The following is a 25,630-nucleotide window of genomic DNA, read 5'->3' on the forward strand; positions in this document are numbered from 1 at the left end:
TTCTCATCTGGGTGACATAGCAGGGCTCCATCAAAATTAATGTAGCTCATTAATATAACGGTGTTTGTGCCTCAAATGTCTCCCCTGCATGTGCTTTTAATGGATTTGAGGTGCCCAACTTTAACAGTCCAAAATCAGGATTTCATTAGTGAAACCCTAAAAATGAGACTAAAGAGAATTCATTTATTGGAATGTATTTTATGTCATGCCTTCAAGTGGCCTAATAAAGAAGATTTCTATATATAATTTCATTCCCATTAATAGCAAGATATTGCAGAGATTAATGCAATGTATTTAAATATATTTGGCATGTCAGGTCCTTGGTGCTTCCAGGGAGGAAGGGCTGAGAGTTGGGATTGTTGAGTCTGGAGAAGAGAAGTCTTGGGATGACCTCAGTGTGGCCTTCCAGGACCTGAAGGAGCTACAAGAAAGATGGAGAGAAACTATTTACAATGGCCTGGAGTGACAGGACAAGGGGAATGGCTTCAAACTGACAGAGAGTGGAGTTAGATCAGATATTGGGAAGGAATTCCTGTCTGGGAGGGTGGGCAGGCCCTGGCACAGGTGCCCAGAGAAGCTGTGGCTGCCCCAGCCCTGGGAGTGTCCAAGGCCAGGCTGGACAGGGCTTGGAGCAGCCTGGGCTGGTGGGAGGTGTCCCTGCCCATGGCAGGGGTGGCACTGGGTGGGCTTTAAGGGCCTTCCAACCCAAGCCATTCTATGATTCTGAGATTTAACCCCATCCCTTGGAGTGTCCCAGGCCAGGCTGGACAGGGCTTGGAGCAGCCTGGGCTGGTGGGAGGTGTCCCTGCCCATGGCAGGAGTGGGATGGGATGATCTTCAAGGTCCCTTTCCAACCCAGCCCATCCTGTGATTCCATGAGTCCATGACCCCAGGCAGTGCAGGCTCTGGCACTGTCTCACAGCCCACACCACACTTGAGCTCTGACCCCCAAATTCCCACGGCAGAGGAATATTTATCCCAATTTTTCCCTCCAAATCCAGCTCCCAACCCTGTGCAATCCCCCTGCTGTGGCTCTTCCCTGCTGCCTCCAGGAGTGCAGCCCTGGCACGTGTCCCTCACCTGCCCCTCACCTGCCTCTGCAAATGGCAATTTGAAATTTCTTTGTAAAATTGGAATTGTGCCCGTGGGCCATTTGAGTTTTTGGCTTTGTGGATTGCAAAGAGCAGCAGAGCCCCCTGGAAGTGCCAAGCACAGCACGTGCCTCCTGTGCTGCCACTCCTGAAGGAATCAGAAATGTGGGGTTGGTGGATTCAGTGATCTGGAGCTCCCCCAAATCCTCAGGAATTGCTGCTGTACCCGGAGGGGCTTTGCTTGGGGTGCAGGTCAGTGATGCTGCAGCAGCCCCAGCCCCATGAGCTTGGCCAGGCCATGCCTCTGCTTAATACACATTCTCACCCCAAATCCACCCCTACAGAGTTTTTGGTCAATTTAGAAGCAGAGTTAGATCAGAGATTTATAATTTTTTTTTTCCTTCAGAAAGTTTTGACTTAAACCAAGTGTTGTATCTTCCCATCAGTGACAATCTCAGCAAGTGCTGAGGTGAAGTTTCTCCCTGGGTAGAACAAAAGGTGGAGGAAAAAGGCTCCTGGGAGACAGGTATCTTTACAAATGACAGAATATTTATTACCAATACCTTTAAAAAAAGATTACATCTGCTAGATCACTGATAAATATCATTTACACCGGGGAGAAAACTACAGCAGCTTTTTTTTTTTTTTTAAACTTTGTTTTTCTGGGTTTTGTGGTTTTTTTTGTTTTTCTTCTTTTATGGTATTTTTTTTTACATAGAAGTAACCATATCAAACTAAGAAAGGAACACAGCTTGAAATACTGACAATATTTCTCTGGTCAACACCCCTGACTTTCACACAAGTGGAATCCTGATTATGAGTTACTGAATAAATATATTTAGAAGGTCTAAAAGTTAACTGTATTATTTTGTAAGCAAAAAAAGACAAGTTACAGGCAAATCCAAGCTATCAGGAAAAAAAAAAACCAAAAGCAAAAAACCACTGCAGCGCATTTGAACTTGAAAATTGTATAGAAAATTCCAGTGCCTTTGCCCAGCCTTTCCCATCGGAGTGCACTTACAAAATTCCCCTGCAGTAGCAAACAGTCCTTCCCTGGAGAAGAATCGGCCCATGTGGGTGTTGTGTTTCCTGCTGGGACTCTGCTTTGCCTTTGGGCATCTGGGAAGAGTCTCTGGAGAAAGGCAAAATCCTGCAGAGCCCTCAGGAGATGCCCCTGGACAGCTCTGGGGCAGCTCTGCCAACGCCCACGGGAATCCTGATGGATGAGCAGCATCCCAAGGGTACCAAGCCTGGAGCAGCTTTGGGGTCTGCTTTCCTGGGAGGGAAATGCCCCAGGTGAGGTGGCTGAGCTGGGGTTGCCCTTTGTGCCCCCAGGGCACAGATCCCACCTGGCTGTATCTTCCTTCCTGCCCACGTGGGTGCCAACTGGAGATGCCACTGCCCGCGGGCACCCCTGGGGCAGCTCTGCCAGTGCCACATCCCCATGGGAATTCCGATGGATGAGCAGCATCCCAAGGGTACCAAGCCTGGAGCAGCTTTGGGGTCTGCTTTCCTGGGAGGGAAATGCCCCAGGTGAGGTGGCTGAGCTGGGGTTGCCCTTTGTGCCCCCAAGGCACAGATCCCACCTGGCTGTATCTTCCTTCCTGCCCACGTGGGTGCCAACTGGAGATGCCACTGCCCGTGGGCACCTCTGGGGCAGCTCTGCCAGTGCCACATCTCCATGGGAATTCCGATGGATGAGCAGCATCCCAAGGGTACCAAGCCTGGAGCAGATCTGAGGTCTGCTGTGCTGGGAGGGAAATGCCCCAGGTGAGGTGGCTGAGCTGGGGTTGCCCTTTGTGCTCCCAAGGCACAGATCCCACCTGGCTGTATCTTCCTTCCTGCCCACGTGGGTGCCAACTGGAGATGCCACTGCCCGCGGGCACCTCTGGGGCAGCTCTGCCAGGGCCACATCTCCATGGGAATTCCGACGGATGAGCAGCATCCCAAGGGTACCAAGCCTGGAGCAGCTTTGGGGTCTGCTTTCCTGGGAGGGAAATGCCCCAGGTGAGGTGACTGAGCTGGGGTTGCCCTTTGTGCTCCCAGGGCACAGATCCCACCTGGCTGTATCTTCCTTCCTGCCCACATGGGTGCCAACTGGAGATGCCACTGCCCGCGGGCACCTCTGGGGCAGCTCTGCCAGTGCCACATCCCCATGGGAATTCCGATGGATGAGCAGCATCCCAAGGGTATCAAGCCTGGAGCAGATTTGAGGTCTGCTGTGCTGGGAGGGAAATGTCCCAAGAGAGGTGGCTGAGCTGGGGTTGCCCTTTGTGCCCCCAGGGCACAGATCCCACCTGGCTGTATCTTCCTTCCTGCCCACTTGGGTGCTAATTAAGACAAAGCCAAGGCAATCCAAGGCAGCAGAAGTGGCTCCTCTTTTCACCACAGTCTCCTCATGGCCTGTAGTCCACCACCAACCAGAATTCCTGGGGTTTTGCAAGATTATGGTGTTTTCACTGAGGATTTTGAGCTTGTCTTGCTTGGACCTCTGCAAAACAGGTCCCACCTTGTGTGTCAGAAGCACCTGATTGAGCACAGGAGTCCCTGGAACTGCCAGTGAAGTTCAACCTGGGTCTGGGGCGGTGCTGCCTCCTCAAACTGTTCAGAAACTGGCAGCCAAGGGACCAAGAACAGCTTTGAACTCTCCATCCCAAAGGAAAAACTTCCAACCAATATTTCCGTAGTTATGTCGTCCGTAGCGTTTTATAGCAGAGGAAAAAAATTAATATCTACATCATATGTTAACTTTAAAAAATTCTATAAAACACTAAATATATAATAAAAAATATGCATATAAGGACATATGTAAACTGCTTTGGTAACATCATATTACAGATGTTTTCAGTGCATTGCAGAGTTTCCAAGGAAACTTCAGACAAAGCTATATTTGCTTTGAGGAAGTACTGTATAATGCCATTCCTAAAGAAGCATAAACATTTGTTTTCCAGTAGTAAGATGTACTCAGACCACAATATTACTTAGTACTGGGTGTCTTCAAAACCACTAGCTAAATGTTGCTTATATTATAAAGAAGGAGTCCTGGTGGCACCGTTGTCATAGGCTGGAGCGAGCTGTGAGCGAGAGCATGATGGTGCTGAGGGCAGACAGGGCACAGGTGCTGCAGGTCGACGAGCCCGAGCCTCGGGCATAGGCGTCTGTGGGAGGGAGAGCAGGGCCAGGGGTGAGCACGGGGCACCTCAGCACCTCAGAAACCCACCCTCTCTCCCTCTGTGGGGCAGCAGTGCCCTCAGCCAGCAGGGCACCGTGGCCATGGGCATTGACCCTGAGATCTGTGCAGTTGGTTAAAACTTGGTTGTAATAATGCCAAGGTTATGAGTTCAATCCCATGTATGGGCCACTGGCTTGAGTTGGACTTGATGATCCTTGTGGGTCCCTTCCAACTCAGAATAGTCTGGGATTCTGGGATTCTGTGATTGCTGGGAGAGGGAGGGGAGTGTTCCACTCTGCTCCGAATGGGGTGGCATCACCTGCAGTGTTGGGGCAGGTTTGGTCATCACAGCATGAAAAAGACATCAAGCCATTGGAGAGTGTCCAAAGGAGGGCAGTGAGGATGAGGAAGGGCCTGGAGGGGCAGCGTGTGAGGGCACTGAGGGCACTTGGTGTGTTCAGCTGGAAAAGAGGAGACTGAGGGGAGATCTCAGTGCAGGTCCAGCTTCTTCAGGAGGGGCAGAGGAGGGGCAGGCACTGAGCTCTGCTCGTGGGACCAGGGACAGCACCCAGGGAATGGCTGGAGCTGTGCCAGGGCAGGGACAGCACCCAGGGAATGGCTGGAGCTGTGCCAGGGCAGGGACAGCACCCAGGGAAGGGCTGGAGCTGTGCCAGGGTAGGGACAGCACCCAGGGAATGGCTGGAGCTGTGCCAGGGTAGGGACAGCACCCAGGGAAGGGCTGGAGCTGTGCCAGGGCAGGGACAGCACCCAGGGAAGGGCTGGAGCTGTGCCAGGGCAGGGACAGCACCCAGGGAAGGGCTGGAGCTGTGCCAGGGCAGGGTCAGGTTGGATCTCGGGGAAAGGTCCTTCCCCCAGAGGTTGGTGGGCACTGACCAGGCTCCCCAGGGCAGTGGGCACAGCTCCAAGGTTGCCAGAGCTCCAGGAGGGTTTGGATGATGCTCTGGGGCACAGGGTGTGATTCCTGGGGATGGGGCTGTGGAGGGCTGAGGGTTGGACTCCATGATCCCTGTGTGTCCTTCCCAGCCCAGCACATCCAGTGATTCTGGGACACCACATGTCTCCTCTCCAACTGAATGTGCTGTTTAATTTCAATTCCTGCCCCCACTGTGTTGGGCTTCCCTTCACAATTGCAGGATTTCACACCCTGGTTATTCACTATTTTGTGTTTTCTGAACTGTGCTCCATTCAAGCTGTTCCTTGTGGCCCCAGCCTGGCACGACCTGCTCGGTGACCCACTGCCTTGAGCCAAATCACAGCTGGCAGGTGTTCCAGCCCTGCTTCCCTCTCCTGTGCCAGCTGATTAAATTCCTCTGCATGGTTTATACAGCCACAGTGGAGAGGATTCTGCTCTCACCCCGGGTTTTTTTACTTTGCTGTAATTTTAATGCCATATTCCTGCATTGCAGAGGCTCCTGATTTAATGCAGCTTATAAACTGGGCCATTATTAATGGAAGATGGGACATGGAGACTTTGCAAAAGCCATGTTGTGTAATAAAATACTCTTTCTGTTTGTTCTTCTGCACAACCTCATTTCCCTAAATAAATATTTATGCCTCCAACACACAATGGAATGTGGCTGTACAGTAGCCTTATAATTTAAAAGCCTCTAACCCTGCATTTTGTATTTGGTTATAGTGAATAGCAGCAAAGCAATATATCCAACCTATATATGAGTGTGGAAGGGAGAGATTGGAAAGCATCTAGAAATCTTAAATACAAATATAACTACTCAGGATGGCATTTCTATGGTTTAATCTTGATTTGGGGATGAGATCAGAACTGGGGGCTGGAATGCTGGTGCTGGGTGGGTGTGGGAGATGGATGGGAGGGCAGCCTGCCCTGCTGGCATTCCCTGTGGATGGGCCCTGGTGTATCCAGAATCCCAGACTATTCTCAGTTGGAAGGGACTCATAAAGATCATTGAGTCCAACTCTTAAGGGCCCACACAGGGGATTGTACCCATGACCTTGACATTATTACAACCAAGTTTTAACCAACTGAGCTGATCTCAGGTGATATCCCTGTGGGTGGCCCTGGTGTATCCAGAATCCCAGACCATTCTGAGTTGGAAGGACCCACAAGGATCATCGAGTCCAGCTCAAGTCAATGCCCACACAGGGGATTGAACCCATGACCTTGGCATTATTGCAGCCAAGTTTTAACCAACTGAGCTGATCTCAGGTGATATCCCTGTGGGTGGCCCTGGTGTATCCAGAATCTCAGACTATTCTCAGTTGGAATGGACTCATAAAGATCATTAAGTCCAACTCTTAAGGGCCCACACAGGGGATTGTACCCATGATCTTGACATTATTACAGCCAAGTTTTAACCAACTGAGCTGATCTCAGGTGATATCCCTGTGGGTGGCCCTGGTGTATCCAGAATCCCAGACCATTCTCAGTTGGAAGGGACCCACAAGAATCATTGAGTCCAACTCAAGTCAATGCCCACAGAGGGGATTGAACCCATGACCTTGGCATTATTACAGCCAAGTTTTAACCAACTGAGCTGATCTCAGGTGAATCCCTGGGGGTGGCCCTGGTTCCCCCTCCTTACTGGATGTCTTTGGGATGCGGATCTGCTCGCTGCTGCTGCCGTCGCCGCCGTCGCTGACGGGCCGGATCTCCACGATGTAATCCTCGTGCAGGGGCAGGGACAGCTCCACCGACGTGCTGTTGGTCTCGATCACAGACGTGCTGCTCTGCCTGTTCCACCTGTACAGGACCTGCAGCCAGGGCACAGGGGGCACCAAGGGCAGAGCCTGAGCGGGTCCGGGGCTGCTGCCGTGCTTCTCCTGCCCCTGGGGCTCAGCCAGGCATGGGGTGTGCTGGGGATACCGCACAGGGTGGGCATGGGGTGTGCTGGGGGAGGGTGGGCATGGGGTGTGTTGGGGATACCGCACAGGGTGGGCATGGGGTGTGCTGGGGACACAGCACAGGGTGGGCATGGGGTGTGCTGGGGACACAGCACATGGTGGGCAGTGCCTGGGCAGGGAGGTGGCACTGGGAGGGGGTGGTGCCAATGGACAGCACCAAACACAACACTGGCACCTGTGCAGCCCCTCAGCAAAACCTTTGCTTTGATGAAGCTGAAATAAATCCCTGTATAAGTAAAGGCTCATTTACAGAGGGGCAGAAACTTCTTATGCTTCTTTGGGGAACTGAGCTGGGACATTTCATGCAGTGCCACCAACAGCTTCCCAGAATAAATGACCTTTGTGGATGACCTTCTGAGATCTGGGAGCTCGATTCATTTATATCATAAATTGTGACATAAAAGACAAGATTTCTAGGAAAAAAGAAGAAAAGTGGGCAGTGTTTTGCTCTGATTCAGGAAGGAACCCCATCTGCTGTGCTATGCTAACTAAGTTAAAAGAGGAGGTTGTAGAAACCCACTAAATACATTTGCTTTTGCAGGGTGATGAGTCTCTCCCTCCTTCAAATGACTTCTTAATTTACATTTCAAACCTAAAATATGTAGTGAAAAGTCGGTCCAGATTGCTGAGATTCATCTGAGGTTTGCACTGAAAACTCCAAGGAATCACTTAGTTTTGCTTAGCCCATGCAGTGCACCAAAGATACTTAAAAGTTAGTGCAGAAATTCAGGAGAGCTGGCACAGGCTCCTCAGGCTGATGCCATTGGCATTCCAGACTGGGAGCTCAACACAAAGCGTGGCCAGGCACTCCATTGTCTCAGGCTCTGGTGGGAAATGTTTGCACAGCTCAACCCCCAAGGCAACATCTGGAAATGGAGCACAGACATCTTTGGGCCAAATGGAGCCCTTGTGGAAGGTGCTGGAGCTGAATTCTTCCCAAGGTTTCTCTCTAGTTAAATTATATCCTATTAAAACTGCTGCTAATGAGGATTCTCTTCCTTCGCCTTTTGGCTTTGCTTTCTGAAGAAAATGGGAGCTATTAAAAAAGCATTTTATTTGTCTGCAGTTAAGGAGCCAATTACAGCCTTTGGGAGGTTCTCCCCAAAGGTAGGAGAGTGGTCCTGTAGGTGGGGGCTCCAGAGGGAGGAGCAGGGGAAGGTCCAAGGGCTGAGACCCCCTCACAGGGGGAGCAATGGGAAGAATGTGCTCATGTTACCCAGACATGGCCTCTGCTTTTGGTGGAATGCTCCAGTTTTAACCTGGAAGACCATGCAAGCACCATGGAAAACACCTTATCTGGTCTTACTATAAACCCCAGCCTGGCACTGGGTTCATACTCACTTTGTAGCCTCTCACTTCTGACTCGTTGTCCAGTGCCTTCACCTGGTCCCAGTTCAGGATGATCTTGGAGTCTGAGGAATTCCACATGATGTTCCCAGGGGGCTGACTCGGTGCTACACCAAAATTCACAGGGCATGGTGTTAGCACAGAGCCCCCTTTGCCATCCCCCCAGAGCTACACCAAAATTCACAGGGCATGGTGTTAGCACAGGGCACCCTTTGCCAGCTGGATTCCCCCAGTGCTACACCAAAATTCACAGGGCATGGTGTTAGCACAGGGCACCCTTTGCCATCCCCCCAATGCTACACCAAAATTCACAGGGCATGGTGTTAGCACAGGGCACCCTTTGCCAGCTGGATCCCCCCAGTGCTACACCAAAATTCACAGGGCATGGTGTTAGCACAGGGCACCCTTTGCCAGCTGGATCCCCCCAGTGCTACACCAAAATTCACAGGGCATGGTGTTAGCACAGGGCACATTTGCCAGCTGGATCCCCCCAGTGCTACACCAAAATTCCCAGGGTATGGTGTTAGCACAGGGCACCCTTTGCCAGCTGGATCCCTCCAGTGCTACACCAAAATTCCCAGGGCATGGTGTTAGCACAGAGCCCCCTTTGCCAGCTGGATCCCCCCAGTGCTACACCAAAATTCACAGGGCATGGTGTTAGCACAGGGCACCCTTTGCCAGCTGGATCCCCCCAGTGCTACACCAAAATTCACAGGGCATGGTGTTAGCACAGGGCACCCTTTGCCAGCTGGATCCCTCCAATGCTACACCAGAATTCACAGGGCATGGTGTTAGCACAGGGCACCCTTTGCCAGCTGGATCCCCTCAATGCTACCCTAAAATTCACAGGGCATGGTGTTAGCACAGGGCACTCTTTGCCAGCTGGATCCCCCCAGTGCTACACCAAAATTCACAGGGCATGGTGTTAGCACAGGGCACCCTTTGCCAGCTGGATCCCTCCCAGTGCCAACGAGGTTCCCACCAGCAGAGCTGAGCCTGCCTGGAGCCCCATCCCTCTGGAAAGCTAAGCAGCTGTTTCACTGCTCTGTGTCCTCAAGGTCAGGGGAGATGTGACACAACACAGTGCTCTAAATGAGGAAAGGACTCAGTCAGTGGCTCCACATGCCTGAGCCCAGAAGCAAAAAGCCCTCTGGAATGATGAGATGAATATTTCATTTGCCTGCCCAGCTGTGATGTGGGCTGTGCATGCTCTGCTTCCTTAACACTGGGAAGAGCCTTCCACAACAAAACAGGCTGAGGCTGGGAAGTCCTGTGCCCAAAAACCTGGCAAAGAGAAGCCTGGCAGCTGCTCCAGACTCCAGGGGGTTTGCAGGTGAGAGAGGGGAGCACTGGCAGGACCCTCCCGGGCACAGCCCTCGCCCTCCCACGCACTCACGTGGCTTTCTGGTGGTGACGTTGACGGCGGCGCTGGAGGGGCCAGTGCCTGCTGTGTTGTATGCCCTGACTGCCAGGTGGTACAGGGCATTGCCCCTCAGGTTGCTGACCCTGGTGGAGGTTTGATTGCCAACCGTCCGAATCCGCTTGGCGTTTTCTTCCTTCTCGTCGTGTCGCCAGCACCTGACCTGGGGAGCAGAGCAGGGTTGTGCCCACCCCCAGCCACGGGATGCCAACACCCTGTCATGCCCAGCACTGACTGTGCCCCCGGGGCAGGCCCTGCATCCTGCCCCATCCTGCCCTGATCCCTGCTGGGACCAGCCCTGCTCCCTCCCCAGGACCCCAGCACTGCCTGGCCACGGCAGGACCTCATGCAGGTCCCCTTGGTGAGCTCTGCTCTCCATTCCCAGCCAGACCAACACAGAAGGGGCTGTGAATTTTAACCATGTGAGAGAAACCTTCACTCCCTGGAGAGGGAAAGGGAAGCAAATACACCCCAGGAACACACTGCCCCATGGCAGGGGGAGCAGCCCATGGTGACTGCCCAGGGTGTATCTCCACATCTCCTCCAGGCTCAACACTGAAAGGATCCTGCATTCTGCCTCCATACCTCATATCCCTGTATCCTTCCTTTGTGCTGGTTCTCCCAAGGGGGAGCCCAAGAAACTTCAACGTCTGAGGCAGAAAGACTTCTGGCCAAAACAGTGGTTGGGGCTCTCGTGGGCTCTGTGTGGTTAAAAGGAAAAGGAAAACCTTTCAATTTTGTGTTCAATTAGTCCTGAGATTTATTTTCATCATGGCACAAGAAAAGAAGCAAACAAATGTCCACACTGCAAAGGGCTGGCCTGTCAGGCTGTGCTGGGCACTGCCAGCTCCTCTACCTCAGAAATAACAAGATGTCATTACTAAACTCAGCCCAGGATACCATGTACTGTAATTAGGACAAGAGGGAACATTTTCTAATCAGTGGCCATTAATTCATACTAAACCTCAGTGGAATTCTATCCAGATTACACATTACTTTTCCATGAATATCAAAAGATTACATTACGATTAATGTCATTTTAATGACTACGACAAGAATCAATCACGGCTCGCCAGTCAGAGCAAGGCTGAGGTATCAAAGGGTGTGCCAAGGTGGGTCCTGAACCCTGGCAGCATGGGAGGAGGAGGAGGGTGGGCCCGGCTCTACCTTCCTCTGCCGAGTAGACGACGGTGACGGGGCTGAAGGAGCCCTCGCCCTTGTTGTTGTAGACGCCGACCTTGACCTCGTAGGGCGAGAAGGGCGGGAGGCTCTCGTTGCGGAACACGTATCTGGAGGCGTCGGGCGAGGCCACCACCGTCTGCATCCAGCTCACCGTGCCCAGCGGCCGGAATGCCACCACGTAGCCAAAGCCACCTCCGTTCTGCAGCTCCTCGGGCACTGTCTGGGGCAGCAGAAAGAGGAGATGGCACACGGGCACCGCCCCGGCTGCTGCCTCTCAGTGCTGCCCTAAGGACAGCACTGGAGAGGGGAGGAGCACGAGGTCCTACCACATCCAAACCCAACTAACCCATCCTGCCTGTACCAGAGCCTTTCTGCTCCATCAAACAGCAATGCAGCATCTCCAGAGGACACTTCTGCCAAGACTTAATTCACCCTCCTCCACTGGCTTGATGGAGCCTCCACTGACTCAGTGGAACTCCACTGACTCAATGGAATCTCCACTGACTCGACAAAAACTCCACTGACTTGATGGAACCTCCACTGACTCGATGGAACCTCCACTGACTCAATGGAACCTCCACTGACTCAATGGAACCTCCACTGACTCGATGGAACCTCCACTGACTCGATGGAACCTCCACTGACTCAATGGAACCTCCACTGACTCAATGGAACCTCCACTGACTCAATGGAACTACAATGACTCGATGGAACCTCCACTGACTCAATGGAGCCTCCACTGACTCGATGGAACCTCCACTGACTCAATGGAACTACAATGACTCGATGGAACCTCCACTGACTCAATGGAGCCTCCACTGACTCAATGGAACTACAATGACTCGATGGAACCTCCACTGACTCAATGGAGCCTCCACTGACTCAATGGAACTACAATGACTCGATGGAACCTCCACTGACTCAATAGTACTCCACTGACTCAATGGAGCCTCCACTGACTCAACAAAACCTTCACTGACTCGACAAAACCTCCACTGACTCGATAGAGCCTCCACTGACTCGATGGAACCTCCACTGACTCAATGGAGCCTCCACTGCCTCGATGGAACCTCCACTAATGATTTGATTTCAGGCTCTGCCATGACTAAGAGTTTGAGGTTTGTTGGGGTGAACCAAGGAACCAGTCGCCGCTTTCAGCTGCTCTCACACCTTTGGAATTGCATGTGAAGCCCTGAAGAACAACCTGGACACGCTGACACACTCCCTCCTTTCAGGCCTGCAGACCCCTCAAAGCTGCATTAAACCAAAAGCTTCAAGTACTCCAATAATCCATAATTATGGGCCCCTGTCCCTCAGAGGTGGTGCTTAAGCACACACAGGGGTTGCTCCTGCTGACTGCTGCTTACTCTGTGTTCTGAGGCCACACAGACCATAAAGAAAAGGCCTCTGGACATTTGAAAGAGTAAAATGACTGTTCTATCAAAACACAAATGACACTTTGCACAAATTACAACTCAAACCAACATCTGACGTTCTTGCCATGTGTGTTTTTGAAACATATTGCAGCATTTTTAGGAGACATAGCGTAGCTAATTAGTCCAACAGAGAAGGAAATTTAGCACAATGAGGACAAAAACCCATTTAGAGGTTTTTAATAACCTTAAAAATATCTCTGGCAATTCATCCTGCCAGCTTGGTCAGAAATAGTGCTGAATGCAAGTGTGAGCATGGCTGGTGAGGTTCATTATTAGGAAAAATATGCCAGCTGCATCCCAGCCCAACAGGGACACACGAGCAGAGAAATGGCTCAAGTTGTGACCCCTCCTGCCTTGTGGAACATCAAACATTCTCCTTGTGGAGCTCTGGCTGCCCCCAGCACTGAGAGCCAGAGTGCCTTGTGCTGGCTCTAAAGCCTCTCCTTCCTCCCCTCCCATCCCATCCAGGGGGAGGGATGGAGCCTGGAGCCACCCCCATGGCTCAGCATGTGCCTGTCTCATCCCTCAGGAGTTCCTGCCCATCCATGTTTGGCCATGGGGATGTGCTGGGAGTCAAGGGCAGCTGTGCTGGTGCCCCTGTGCCCCTGCCCAGCACTTCCCTGAGGAAGCTCTTCAGTTCCATTTTAGTAACTTGGTGTTTTTAGCACAAAATTTGGGCTTTCTTACTGCAAACCACTTGAAATCCAGAGAAGCTTCAGTAGGGCCTGGGGTGAGACTCACCTCCCAGGTGATGACCAGCTCAGACTTGCTCCCTCCACCTCCACTGACATTAGCTGGGGTCACCTCGGGAACTGCAAAAAAGCAGATGCAGAAGATAAATGTGGCAACTTTGAAACCCAAAAAAACACATTATGATGGAGCAGACCTGTGCAGCCACAGGAATCTGCTGGCCCTTCCCTGCTGGTACCAGGAATGCCATTAAAATGACTCATTTGCCACAGCAAACAGCACATTAAAAGTATGTCAATAATAGTATATTAAAAGTATGTCAATTAGCTGGAGCATTCAGTCTCTAATTGTTTAGTTTAAACATTTATCTTCCATAAAGAAGGGCTTTTATTTATTTTCCTATTTCATACTTGGTTCCACTGTGGGCTAAAACAGAAAAGAGGAGCCACCTGCCAAGGGTTTAGAATCATAGAATCATAGAATGGATTGGGTTGGAAAAGACCTCCAAGATCATCAAGTCCAACCCTTGGTCCAACTCCAGTCCCTTTACCAGATCATGGCACTCAGTGCCACGGCCAAGCTCAGGTTAAAAACCTCCAGGGATGGTGTTATGGGTTCACCCAGGTGGGCCTAGATTTGGGCTCTGAAGTCTGGACTAGGCTGAAGCTGTCAGCTGACTTGAGCTGGGCTGAGCTGACAGCTGACCTCTCCTAGCCAGTAATTTTGTATTCCATCCCACATTATGACATCATCTCCAGGGAAGTAGGAACCAGTGTGGGAGTGGTTAAGGCAGTCTCTTCTCAGCCTCCTCTTGGGAGGACACACGATGCTGTCCCAGGGGGGATGGAGAGGACCAGGCCCACCACTGGCTCACAGGGTATCTCAGGAAAGTAAACTGTGTTGTTCTGGGTCTCTCTGCTTGGGTTTGTCTCCCTGGGGAATAAGTCTTTTCTTAATTAATGTGTAGTTAGGACAGTAGAATTTGTGTGTTCGTTATGAAGTTGAGGTGGGGAACTTGTTGTTGCAGACTTGTGTGAGTGTCTATTTGTACTCTCTTCTAATTGTCTCTTTCTTTCTGTAAAAATATATGTAGTTTTAGTATAAATGGGGTTTGAAGTGTTTTTTTCTTTCCCCTCTCTTTTCCTCCCTTTCCCTGGTGTTAGGAGGGAGGCTTTTCTCTCTGTGCTTGGGGGGGTTGGCAGTTGCTTATCTCAAACCAAGACAGATGGTGAATCCACCCCCTCTCTGGGCAGCCCATTCCAATCCCTGAGCACTCTCTCTGTAAAGAATGTTTTTCTGCTCTCCAACTTCAATTTCCCCTGGCAGAGCTTAAGCACTGCTGAGCATTCATTGACCCTGAGATTAGCTCAGTTGGTTAAAACTTGGTTGTGACAATACCAAGGTCATGGGTTCAATCCCCTGTGTGGGCCATTGACTCAAGAGTTGGACTCAATGATCCTTGTGGGTCCCTTCCAACTCAGAGTAGTCTGGGATTCCACAGGATTGAGGTCTTTTCCCCCCACTACTCACGGGCTTCCTCAGTCCTCCTCTTCTCGGAGGGGCTGCTGGGCTCCCCGATGCCGATCAGGTTGGCGGCCACCACGCGGAACTCGTACTCCACCCACGGGTTAAGCCCCACCACGGTCGCTGTGAACGTCCTGCCGTCGATCACCTCGGGCACTGGGGGACAGCCAGGGCTCAGCAGTGCAAGCAAACCCACTCAAAGAGTCAAAACCCTCAGAAAAAGGCATAGGGATCTGGGGTTTCCTTCAAAGTGAGGGTTTAATGGAAATGTGGGGGGAGCAAGGACTGATAGACCTTTTGTCATCTTTGTAACTGTGAAGAAGTCCAAGGGGCAGCATTAAAACCTTGTGCCCTTAGCCCAGAAATTCCTGCTCTTAAAGACTCTCTCCTAAATGGCCACTGTTCGAAAACAAAGTGTCAAGACAACAGGTTTAAAGTGGTTTTATTTTCTCTTTTTAAACCACACTGTTCCCTCCATTTAATGGTTCCTGGAACAGAATTAACCTCTGACGGAATGAGCAATTACACCAAGGGAGTTTTCCCTCTATCAGGGAAATAATTCCACTTTAAGGTAGGCCAGATGACACACTCTGTCCCTGAGGGATGTCTTTACAGACCACAATTGCTGTTGTATATCTCCAGTGTGGCAACACGAGCTAGGAATTCATTCTGTTTTCCCTTAAACATTCATGAGAAAAATGGATGAGGAACAGCACTTGCTGCACCTTAAATCCTGGGCTTGCCAGACCTGGAGGTGGTTAATGAGAGCCAGGGAGCTGCTTCCACCTCAGGGCTGGGCCAGGAGCACGTGTGGGCCCCCAGGGATGGGATCTGCAGAGGTGGAGCTCTGTGGGGCCAGGGGATGGACTCACCTGTGCCCACTGCCTGCCAGCCCACCGAGAAGGGTGTCCTGGCTTGCACCACGTACATGGTGATGGGGCTGTGGTTGTCTGCTCCTGGTCTCCAGGACAGCTGCGCCGTCGTGTCCGTCACCTCGTCGATGGTCACGGCTTCGGGGGGCCCGGGGGGACCTGGGGGATGCAGGACAGGGGGGTCAGGTGGATCAAATGGACACCTTTCTGCTCTCAGGACAGAGGAACAGTGGCCCTGCAGAGGAGGTGGTGCAGTCTCAGCTCTTGTTGCCTGGATGAGACTGGGAGGCACTGGGGAGATGCACCAGGACCATGCCCAGGGAGATAAACCAGCACCATACCCAGGGAGATAAACCAGCACCATCTCCAGGGAGATGCACCAGCACCCTGTCTAAGGAGATGCACCAGCACCATGTCCAGGGAGATGCACCAGCACCATCTCCAGAGAGATGCACCAGCACCATGTCCAGGGAGATGCACCAGCACCATCTCCAGAGAGATGCACCAGCACCATGTCCAGGGAGATGCACCAGCACCATGTCCAGGGAGATGCACCAGCACCATGTCTAAGGAGATACACCAGCACCATGTCTAAGGAGATGCACCAGCACCCTGTCCAGGGAGATGCACCAGCACCATGTCTAAGGACAGACCAGTATGTTCTTCACTGCTGGGGTCTTTTTAACCAGTAAAGCCAGGAGGACATACCAGTCAGGGAGAGACCTCTCTCCTCTATCACATGGCCATTGCTTCTGGGAGTGGTAGCTCTTCCCATCCCAGAGAATCCCAGAATGGTTTGGGTTGGAAGGAAGCTTAAAGGCCATCCCATCCCACCCCTGCCATGGGCAGGGACACCTCCCACCAGCCCAGGCTGCTCCAAGCCCTGTCCAACCTGGCCTGGGACACTCCCAGGGCTGGGGCAGCCACAGCTTCTCTGGGCACCTGTGCCAGGGCCTGCCCACCCTCCCAGCCAGGAATTCCTTCCTAATATCCCATATAACCCCTTTCTCTGTCAGTTTGCAGCCATTCCCCCTTGTCCTGTCCCTCCAGCCCCTTGTCCAAAGTTCCTCTCAGCTCCCTTGGAGCCCCTTTAGGTACTGGACCAAGGTACCCTTTAGCAAACTCTCCTCTTGCAACTCACTCTGTGGACTAAAATTATTCTCATATAATATCCAGAGAGCTGCACATGTTTAAATATCCAAAATACCCTCAAACCTTCCAATATCCTGTCTTTAAAATGAAAGTTCAGCAGGTCTAGCCAGATTTAATTTCTGAGAAATTAAAACTTTAAATTGTTCTTGCTGGGGGGGAGCAGCCACATCAGACAAGCTCAGAGAGCAGTTGGCTCTTCTGCTGCTACACCAGAGGATGGAATTTCACTGTGTCCTTCACAAATTGCTCCTGCTGATTGGCAGAAGTTGAAACAAACTGCCTTCATTTCATGTCTGGGAATAACTGTGGTTTCTGTATCATTGTTTCACATTCCCTGACACAGATAATTGATTTTTATTCTAGCATTGAGGTTTTTCTTTTCTTACTTTGACACAATTCCAATGTTTTAAAACCCCCTCAGAGTTATTCTGAAGGTTCTATTGATGCACCAGCCACTCACCTGCTGCTCCTGTCCCACAGCCCAGGGATAGTCCCCAGTTTCTGCCCAGCACCACTCCCAGTGAGCTGTGGGATCACTGGCCTGGATGAAGACCTCCCACTGATCACAAAATCAGACTGGTTTGGGTTGGAAGGGACCTTAAAGCCCATTCAGTGCCACCCTGCCCCTCCCACTAGCCCAGGCTGCTCCGAGCCCCAGCCAACCTGGCCTTCTCTGGGCAGCCTCTTCCATGTTTTACCACCTTCAATGTTTTTAAGAAATGAAAAGATCAGTATTTTATCATCAACAAGGGCCGTTTTCTTGTGAGAATTTGATGTTCCTCCTGCTTGTTTACAGAGGCAGCACAAGGAAATTACCCAACCAAGGTGCCCAGCAGCAGCCTGTGTTGAAATGGGTGAGCCAAACAAAAAATAAGACTTCATCTGAAATCCTGCTGCAGCCAAAGACATGAGAGTCAGTGCAAGAGAGGATGTCTTTGTCATTTTTCCATCTCTCCCCCTCTCACTGAGGTGCCTGAGAACTTACACAGAGAAGGTGCCAGAGGACAAGAGCAAACGGCCTCAGGTTGTGCCAGGAGATGCACAGTTGGATATTAAGGAAAATTCCTCCATGGAAAGGGTGGCCAAGCATTGTAATAAGATTGGAGTCCCCACTCCTGGAGGGATTTAAAAGCTGTGTGGGGGACATGGGTCAGTGGTGGCCTTGGCAGTGCTGGGGAACAGTTGGACTCATGATGTGAGAGAGCTTTTCCAACCTGAACAATTCCATGATTTTCCTGCTGTCTGTGAGAACCCAAGGACAGAGCAGCAACAAGGTTTGCTTTCCCTCAGAGTTAATGAGCAGGAAAATACACATCCCATTTCTCCTAAGGATCCAGGCTCTGGGAACTCATGGCAGCTCTGCTCAAGGCATAGCACAGCAAGGAGGAGGTCTTTAAACACCAAGGAAGGGACTAAATCCTGGTTATCCTGGAAAAGGAATCCTGTTGCTTGGCAGAAATGCAGTGACCAACCTGAATGCTGCTCCTCAGAGGAGGGAGCTCAGCTGGGGCAGCTTTGGAGCTCAGGACCCCAATCTGGAGCAGATATTGGTGTGGGCTGTGCCTGCTGAAGGAACTTGTGTGTCTGCAGCACTTTGCCTGCAGTTTGAGAAGGTGCTGTGAACCTCAGCATGTTCTCCCTTAAGTAGAAGATGCTGGGATGTCTCTGAGCTCAGGAATTACAGAATCATAGAATGGATTGGGTTAGAAAAGACCTCTGAGATCATCAAGTCCAACCCTTGGTCCAACTCCAGTCCCTTTACCAGATCATGGCACTCAGTGCCACGGCCAAGCTCAGCTGAAAAACCTCCAGGGATGGGGAATCCACCCCCTCTCTGGGCAGCCCATTCCAATCCCTGAGCACTCTCTCTGCAAAGAATTTTTTTCTGATCTCCAACTTCAATTTCCCCTGGCAGAGCTTGAGCCCATCGTGCCCCCTTGTCCTATTGCTGAGTGCCTGGGAGAAGAGACCAACCCCCACCTGGCCAGAACTTCCCTTCAGGCAGTTCCAGACAGTGCTGAGGTCACCTCTGAGCCTCCTCTTCTCCAGGCTGAACACCCCCAGCTCCCTCAGCCTCTCCCCACAGCACTTGTGCTCCAGTCCCTTCTCCAGCCTCGTTGCTCTTCTCAGTTGGATTGGAAGAGACCTCTGAGATCATCAAGTCCAACCCTTGATCCAACCCCACTGTGATCACCAGCCCTTCACCAGCCTCGTTGCTCTTCTCTTCTCACTTGGGTTGGAAGAGACCTCTGAGATCATCAAGTCCAACCCTTGATCCAACCCCACTGTGATCACCAGCCCAGGGCACTCCGTGCCCTGGGCTGGTGATCACAGTAGGGTTGGATCAAGACATGGTGGACTCTCTGTCCCTGGATATTCTGTCACAGTGGGGTTGGATCAAGACATGGTGGATTCTCTGACCCTGGAGGTGTTTAAGAGGACACTCAGAGCCACATCCAGTCCCTTCACCAGCCTCGTTGCTCTTCTCTCACCAGCAGCACAAGACAGGGGGAAAAAGCCCAAGAAATTTTACAGCACCAACAGGAACAAGATGCAAATACCTCTTACAATGAGGTCTGCAGCAGCAGAGAGCTTGTCCACGCTGGTCTGCACCATGCAGACGTACTTGCCCGCGTGCTTCAGCTGGATGCTTCTGATCATCAGGTCACCAGCTGAGTCCTGCTGATAGAGGAGGCAAAAGTGGTCACAATTACTTTTTAATGAGTGCTAAACATCATTAGCACATGAAGGACGCTGTGACTAATGGATTTACTTTGCTCTGGCTGATGGAAACATTAGTAATGCAAGCTTGGCCTATTAAAGTGATGTGTGTCTGCCTGGAAAGGAGCAGGAGTGTTCCCAAAATTCCAGCTCCTCCTGGGGCAGGGGAGCAGGGCTGGGTCTGGCAAGCACTTCAGCTTAGGGACTAGTTGTAGACTAGTTGTAGTCAGGTTATTTTGTGCAGAGAGAAAATGGTTATTCTAAGCATGTGGTCACAAGAGGAGGACACAGACAGAGACAGATAAACAGCATCAAACCCTTCCTGGGCACTTTGGAGGACACCCTCTGGTTTACTGCTCTCTTCTCTACAAACACAGGGTTCTACAATGGTTAGAGTTTGTGGTTTATTTATTTATTTACAATGGTTTATTTTGCTGTTTCAGACACAGAAAATCTGTGTCTGATTTCTCCCTTGAAGGAGGAGGCAGATTTTTGCAATGAGAAGACGTGGTTTGGGTCTTCTGCCATCCACCCCACTGGATTGAGGAGATTAATTCATGTCATTGAGGAAATCATAACCACTCCACACCAACAATATGAACTGACACTGGCAATGTTCCTCTCAGCCCATGAAATAGGAGGTTACACAGAATGATGGATCATTCAGGGGGGAAAAGCCCTCTAAGATCACACCAACACATGAACTGACACTGTTAATGTTCCTCTCAGTCCATGGAACAGGAGGTAACACAGAATCATGGAATCATTCAGGGAGGAAAAGCCCTCTAAAATCACACCAACAATATGAACTGACACTGGCAATGTTCCTCTCAGCCCATGAAACAGGAGGTAACACAGAATCATGGAATCATTCAAGGAGGAAAAGCCCTCTAAGATCACACCAACACATGAACTGACACTGTCAATGTTCCTCTCAGTCCATGAAACAGGAGATAACAGAATCATGGAATCATTCAGAGGGAAAAGCCCTCTAAGATCACACCAACACATGAACTGACACTGTCAATGTTCTCCTCAGCCAATGAAACAGGAGATAACACAGAATGATGGAATCATTTAAGGAGAAAAAGCCTTTCAAAGTCACTGAGTCCACCAACCCAGCACTGCCAAGGCCACCCCTAACCCATGTCCCCAAGTGCCACATCCACATGGCTGTTAAACCCCCCCAGCACTAACCTGGTCAAGTCCAGTCCTTCTGTAGTAGCCCTTTGCTACATTATCCACTTTTCCTGCTGTGAGGAGATTGCTTTGGAGTTAATACTTACCCCTCCAACCCTCTCAAAGTGATCCCCATCCTTCTCAAAGTCTATCAGGTGCCCATTGAAGGACCAGGTGAACAGGATGTCCAGGGAGTGATCGTGGGAGACCTGGCAAGGCAGGACAATGCTCTCTCCAACCGTGACGTCCATGCTGAAAGGGGACACCATGACCCGGGTGGGATCTGCAAACAACAAGGAAAGGGGGCCAAAACATCAACCTGCTTGTCCTGAGGAACACAGAGAGCTGAGAGACATCCTAAGCAATCCACCACTGCAGTGATCACTCAGGAAGGTCCTTAATGAGCTATCCCATCTTTGGTTTTATCCTCTGATACCTTTCTCCAGCTGTTGTATTGAAATTCTATTAATAAACCCTCCAGAAGCCTCTTCCAGCCACCATCCTGATGTAAAAGGAGGGAAAAAAAAAGGCTGGAAAAGAGTGCAGCAAATCTGAAAGGCTTGTTTAAAGTCTTTGAGAAAGCCTTGGAGATCAGACAGTCTCCTTGGAATCCTCTTCCTCCAGAGAGTTGTTTCCCAGTCTTAACATTGTTCATGGTTATCAAAAACTGTTCTGGTGTTCCTGCATTAAAAGCTGCCTTAAAATAAAACCCCTCAGTGCAAAATCTGCAAAACTAGAATGAAGAAGGGGGTATAAAAACATGAGTGATATCTGCTCACACCTCAAAGGGGAAGAATTGGCTGAGGTTATTGTTATTTTTTTTTTTGTGTGGAATAGCAGCATGTTTACCATTTTCCTTTTGCCTTTCACCAGGGGGAGTTAATAAATGCATTGCAGATCAATGTCCTCTATTTGCAGTGACATTTTACATGATTGTATTGATTCCAAGGCAAATCATGTCTGGAGATAATAAAAGTCAATCTTGGAGGGAGAGTCATCTGGTTTCTATGAGCAACCAAAGAATCAAAGTCCAGCACATGAAAATACTCAAATGTGCTCTAATTTTTATTTTTTTTTTCTGTTTGGGAAAGGAACATTTATCCAAGAGCATAAAGTCAAGAGCATCTGGGACTTGACTAGTGAGACTTCTGGGAGCTCTGGGCACTATGAGAGATTGTGGGATCTGCAGAAAAGAGGAAAATACACCCAAAGAATTCATAACAACACACAACAAACCACAGCTGTCTCAAGAGATTATTTTATAGGGCATGGCCACAACTGATTGAAAAGTAACTGTGAAAAGGTAAATATTGACAATATTTGGCCTTTAAAATATCCCAGACAGGAGCTGTGAGGAGTCCCAGCTTTGTGATGCTTTCATGGCTCTTTTGCCAATCTCTCTCATTTTCCAAATAATCACCTATTTCACATGGACCAGACAAACAACTGATTTATGAGGCAGCTCTTCCCAGGCAGTTCCACAGCACTCACAGGACCCTCTGCTGTGCCCTGGTGGCTCAGCCTCATAAAATAGAATCCTATTGAAAGGGGACACTCTCAGTTGAGAAAAGGGGACTAAAGTCACTTAGCTCTGATTTTAGAAATGGGTGTGATTAGTGGGGAGACCTTTCCAAGTGATCAGGCAGCACTGAATCGGCAGCCCCAGGGGCAGAGAGACATGGCCTGGTATTTAACAGGGATTAAGGAAAAGAGGGCTGGGAATGTGCCCTTTCCTGGAGAGCAGAGACTCCCATCCAGCAAATCCCAGCTGAGCTGGGCATTAGGACAAGCCAGAATTGCTTTCCTGATGGAGGATCTTTATCTTGCCCTTCCCTTGGCTTCGATCTTGCTGTATCAGAACCAGTACAGTTATTTTTGGTTGGGTGCCTGAGCCTCTTGCTCTGAGGAAGCCTCTGCTTTCCCTCAGGGTGGGAAAGGCTGTTTTAAGAGGAGAGTTGGGATGTTTTTGGGATGGCACCCAAGACCTGCCCATCCAGCTGCTGCTGTTCCCTGCTCAGCTTCACTCAGAGCTCAACTGCAGTCAAGGTGCAAGTTATTAACTTATTTCTTATAATGATACTGCAAAAAAAAAAAAAAAGATGCTTCCCACAGACTGAAAACTGTCTCAACTTGGTGTCAGAGTCTCCCTCCAGGAATGAATGGCTCCCTCTGCCCAGACAGGGAGCAGGCAGTCAATCAGGGCATTGCATTCCTGCAATCTGCATTCTCTGCGTGGCTGAATAATGAATGAAGGTTAATTTAAAGCTGGAAACACATTAAGAATGGAAAAGCATGGAAAGATACTGGGGAGAGCTGTGCCATTAGAGCAAAATCAAAGACAAAATATATGAAAATATATCCACTCCACTGAGCTGCAGAGAGTGTGACTGATCCGAGGAGAGGGCACAACAGCCCATTTGAACCCCCATTTCCCCCAGTGCAAGGCAATCTGAGCCAATCAAGCTCTCTCCAGACAATTGGCACCAAGAAAATCACATGTAATGGGGTCTGGAAATGACAATCCAATCTGTCACTCAGAGAAATTTCTACTTGCTCCTTCCAGCAGTGCCTGATTACCCCACGAGCCCCAAACATGCCTCCTCCAGCTCTCTGCATCTCAGACTGAACTCAAAGCCACTTCAGGGGGGCCTGGAATGAAATCTCTGTATTGGACAAACAGTTCAGGCACCTGGGACATGTTTTACACCCGACCCAGAGAGCTCAGGGTGTCACCCCTGGGACATCCAACCCAGAGAGCTCAGGGTGTCACCTCTGGGACATGTTTTACACCCGACCCAGAGAGCTCAGGGTGTCACCCCTGGGACATCCAACCCAGAGAGCTCAGGGTGTTACCCCTGGGACACCCAACCCAGAGAGCTCAGGGTGTCACCTCTGGGACATGTTTTACACCTGATCCAGAGAGCTCAGGGTGTCACCGCTGGGACACCCAACCCAGAGAGCTCAGGGTGTCACCCCTGGGACATGTTTTACACCTGATCCAGAGAGCTCAGGGTGTCACCGCTGGGACACCCAACCCAGAGAGCTCAGGGTGTCACCTCTGGGACATGTTTTACACCTGACCCAGAGAGCTCAGGGTGTCACCGCTGGGACACCCAACCCAGAGAGCTCAGGGTGTCACCCCTGGGACACCCAACCCAGAGAGCTCAGGGTGTCACCTCTGGGACACCCAACCCAGAATGCTCAGGGTGTCACCTCTGGGACACCCGACCCAGAGAGCTCAGGGTGTCACCTCTGGGACATGTTTTACACCCAACCCAGAGAGCTCAGGGTGTCACCTCTGGGACATGTTTTACACCCGACCCAGAGCTCAGGGTGTCACCCCTGGGACATGTTTTACACCTGACCCAGAGAGCTCAGGGTGTCACCCCTGGGACACCCAACCCAGAGAGCTCAGGGTGTCACCTCTGGGACACCCAACCCAGAGAGCTCAGGGTGTCACCCCTGGGACACCCAACCCAGAGAGCTCAGGGTGTCACCTCTGGGACACCCAACCCAGAGAGCTCAGGGTGTCACCTCTGGGACACGTTTTACACCCAACCCAGAGAGCTCAGGGTGTCACCTCTGGGACACCCAACCCAGAGAGCTCAGGGTGTCACCTCTGGGACACCCAACCCAGAGAGCTCAGGGTGTCACCTCTGGGACACCCAACCCAGAGAGCTCAGGGTGTCACCTCTGGGACACCCAACCCAGAGAGCTCAGGGTGTCACTGCTGGGACACCCAACCCAGAGAGCTCAGGGTGTCACCCCTGGGACACCCAACCCAGAGAGCTCAGGGTGTCACCTCTGGGACACGTTTTACACCCAACCCAGAGAGCCCAGGGTGTCACCTCTGGGACATGTTTTACACCCAACCCAGAGAGCTCAGGGTGTCACCTCTGGGACATGTTTTACACCTGACCCAGAGAGCTCAGGGTGTCACCTCTGGGACATGTTTTACACCTGACCCAGAGAGCTCAGGGTGTCACCCCTGGGACACCCAACCCAGAGAGCTCAGGGTGTCACCGCTGGGACACCCAACCCAGAGAGCTCAGGGTGTCACCTCTGGGACATGTTTTACACCTGACCCAGAGAGCTCAGGGTGTCACCGCTGGGACACCCAACCCAGAGAGCTCAGGGTGTCACCCCTGGGACACCCAACCCAGAGAGCTCAGGGTGTCACCTCTGGGACACCCAACCCAGAGAGCCCAGGGTGTCACCTCTGGGACACCCAACCCAGAGAGCTCAGGGTGTCACCTCTGGGACACCCAACCCAGAGAGCTCAGGGTGTCACCTCTCGTGGGCTACTGATTGCAGCCAGCTCTTTCCAAGCATGGAATAATCCAGTGTCAGCACAGAAATGATGCCCATCTCACAGAGAAGGTTAATCAGACACAGGAGAAATCCTGTCTAACCTGGGATAAATTTCAAGCCACTCTGGGATCAATCACTGCTCTCCTCGTCCCACAAACCACGGGTCATTGTGCCAATGCCATGCTGTGCAGCCCCTGGCCATGGTGCCCAACAACATCCTGCCCCTTGGCACAGCTCAGCCTGCTCAGGTGGTTCCTTTGTGGTGCTTTTTCATGGTTTGAATTGCAACGACCAGAAATCCAATGATTTTTCAGAGAGCAGCAACAATCTGATCTCAGGCACTCCAAGTGCAAAGTTATGGAGTGACAGGCACAGACAGCATTTTAAAGGCACAAATCTGCATTTTTAGGTCTTTCCTACATGAATTCTATGTCTGTTTATCCACACCCTCCTCCTCAGGGCCAAGATGTTGGGATTAGCTGACATGCAGAAGAAATTCCAAATTAGGAGTCATCAGGACCAGATGCCCCTTGAGCTGCCAAACTCAGGGAACAGCCTGGAAATTCCTGGCTGGAATTTTCCAGCTTCCCAGGGAATGATCCATAGCTCACCCCTCCTTGGCACCACAGGGATGG

At 51.0% G+C, this 25,630-nt stretch overlaps 1 protein-coding gene across 2 annotated transcripts in view; it reads right to left on the reverse strand.

Moving 5' to 3' along the window:
- Positions 1-1,626: 1,626 nt before the first annotated feature.
- The window catches only part of LOC139669667 (contactin-4), a 338,597-nt gene continuing 314,593 nt past the window's right edge, over positions 1,627-25,630 (reverse strand). The window contains exons 14-24 of one of the 2 annotated variants that reach the window (XM_071550205.1): positions 20,792-20,967; positions 19,346-19,463; positions 15,633-15,791; positions 14,767-14,916; positions 13,288-13,358; positions 11,096-11,330; positions 10,514-10,629; positions 9,905-10,091; positions 8,503-8,615; positions 6,843-7,011; positions 1,627-4,249 (exon numbers count right to left, since the gene is read on the reverse strand). In XM_071550205.1, coding sequence (XP_071406306.1) covers positions 4,149-4,249; positions 6,843-7,011; positions 8,503-8,615; positions 9,905-10,091; positions 10,514-10,629; positions 11,096-11,330; positions 13,288-13,358; positions 14,767-14,916; positions 15,633-15,791; positions 19,346-19,463; positions 20,792-20,967 — 1,595 coding nt within the window. In that variant the 3' untranslated portion in view covers positions 1,627-4,148. Of the gene's footprint in view, positions 4,250-6,842; positions 7,012-8,502; positions 8,616-9,904; positions 10,092-10,513; positions 10,630-11,095; positions 11,331-13,287; positions 13,359-14,766; positions 14,917-15,632; positions 15,792-19,345; positions 19,467-20,791; positions 20,968-25,630 lie in introns of both variants that reach the window. The other variant, XM_071550204.1, reaches the window with a different exon arrangement.

Source organism: Pithys albifrons, chromosome 3 (assembly GCF_047495875.1).
Source record: "Pithys albifrons albifrons isolate INPA30051 chromosome 3, PitAlb_v1, whole genome shotgun sequence".
Lineage (NCBI taxonomy): Eukaryota > Metazoa > Chordata > Aves > Passeriformes > Thamnophilidae > Pithys > Pithys albifrons.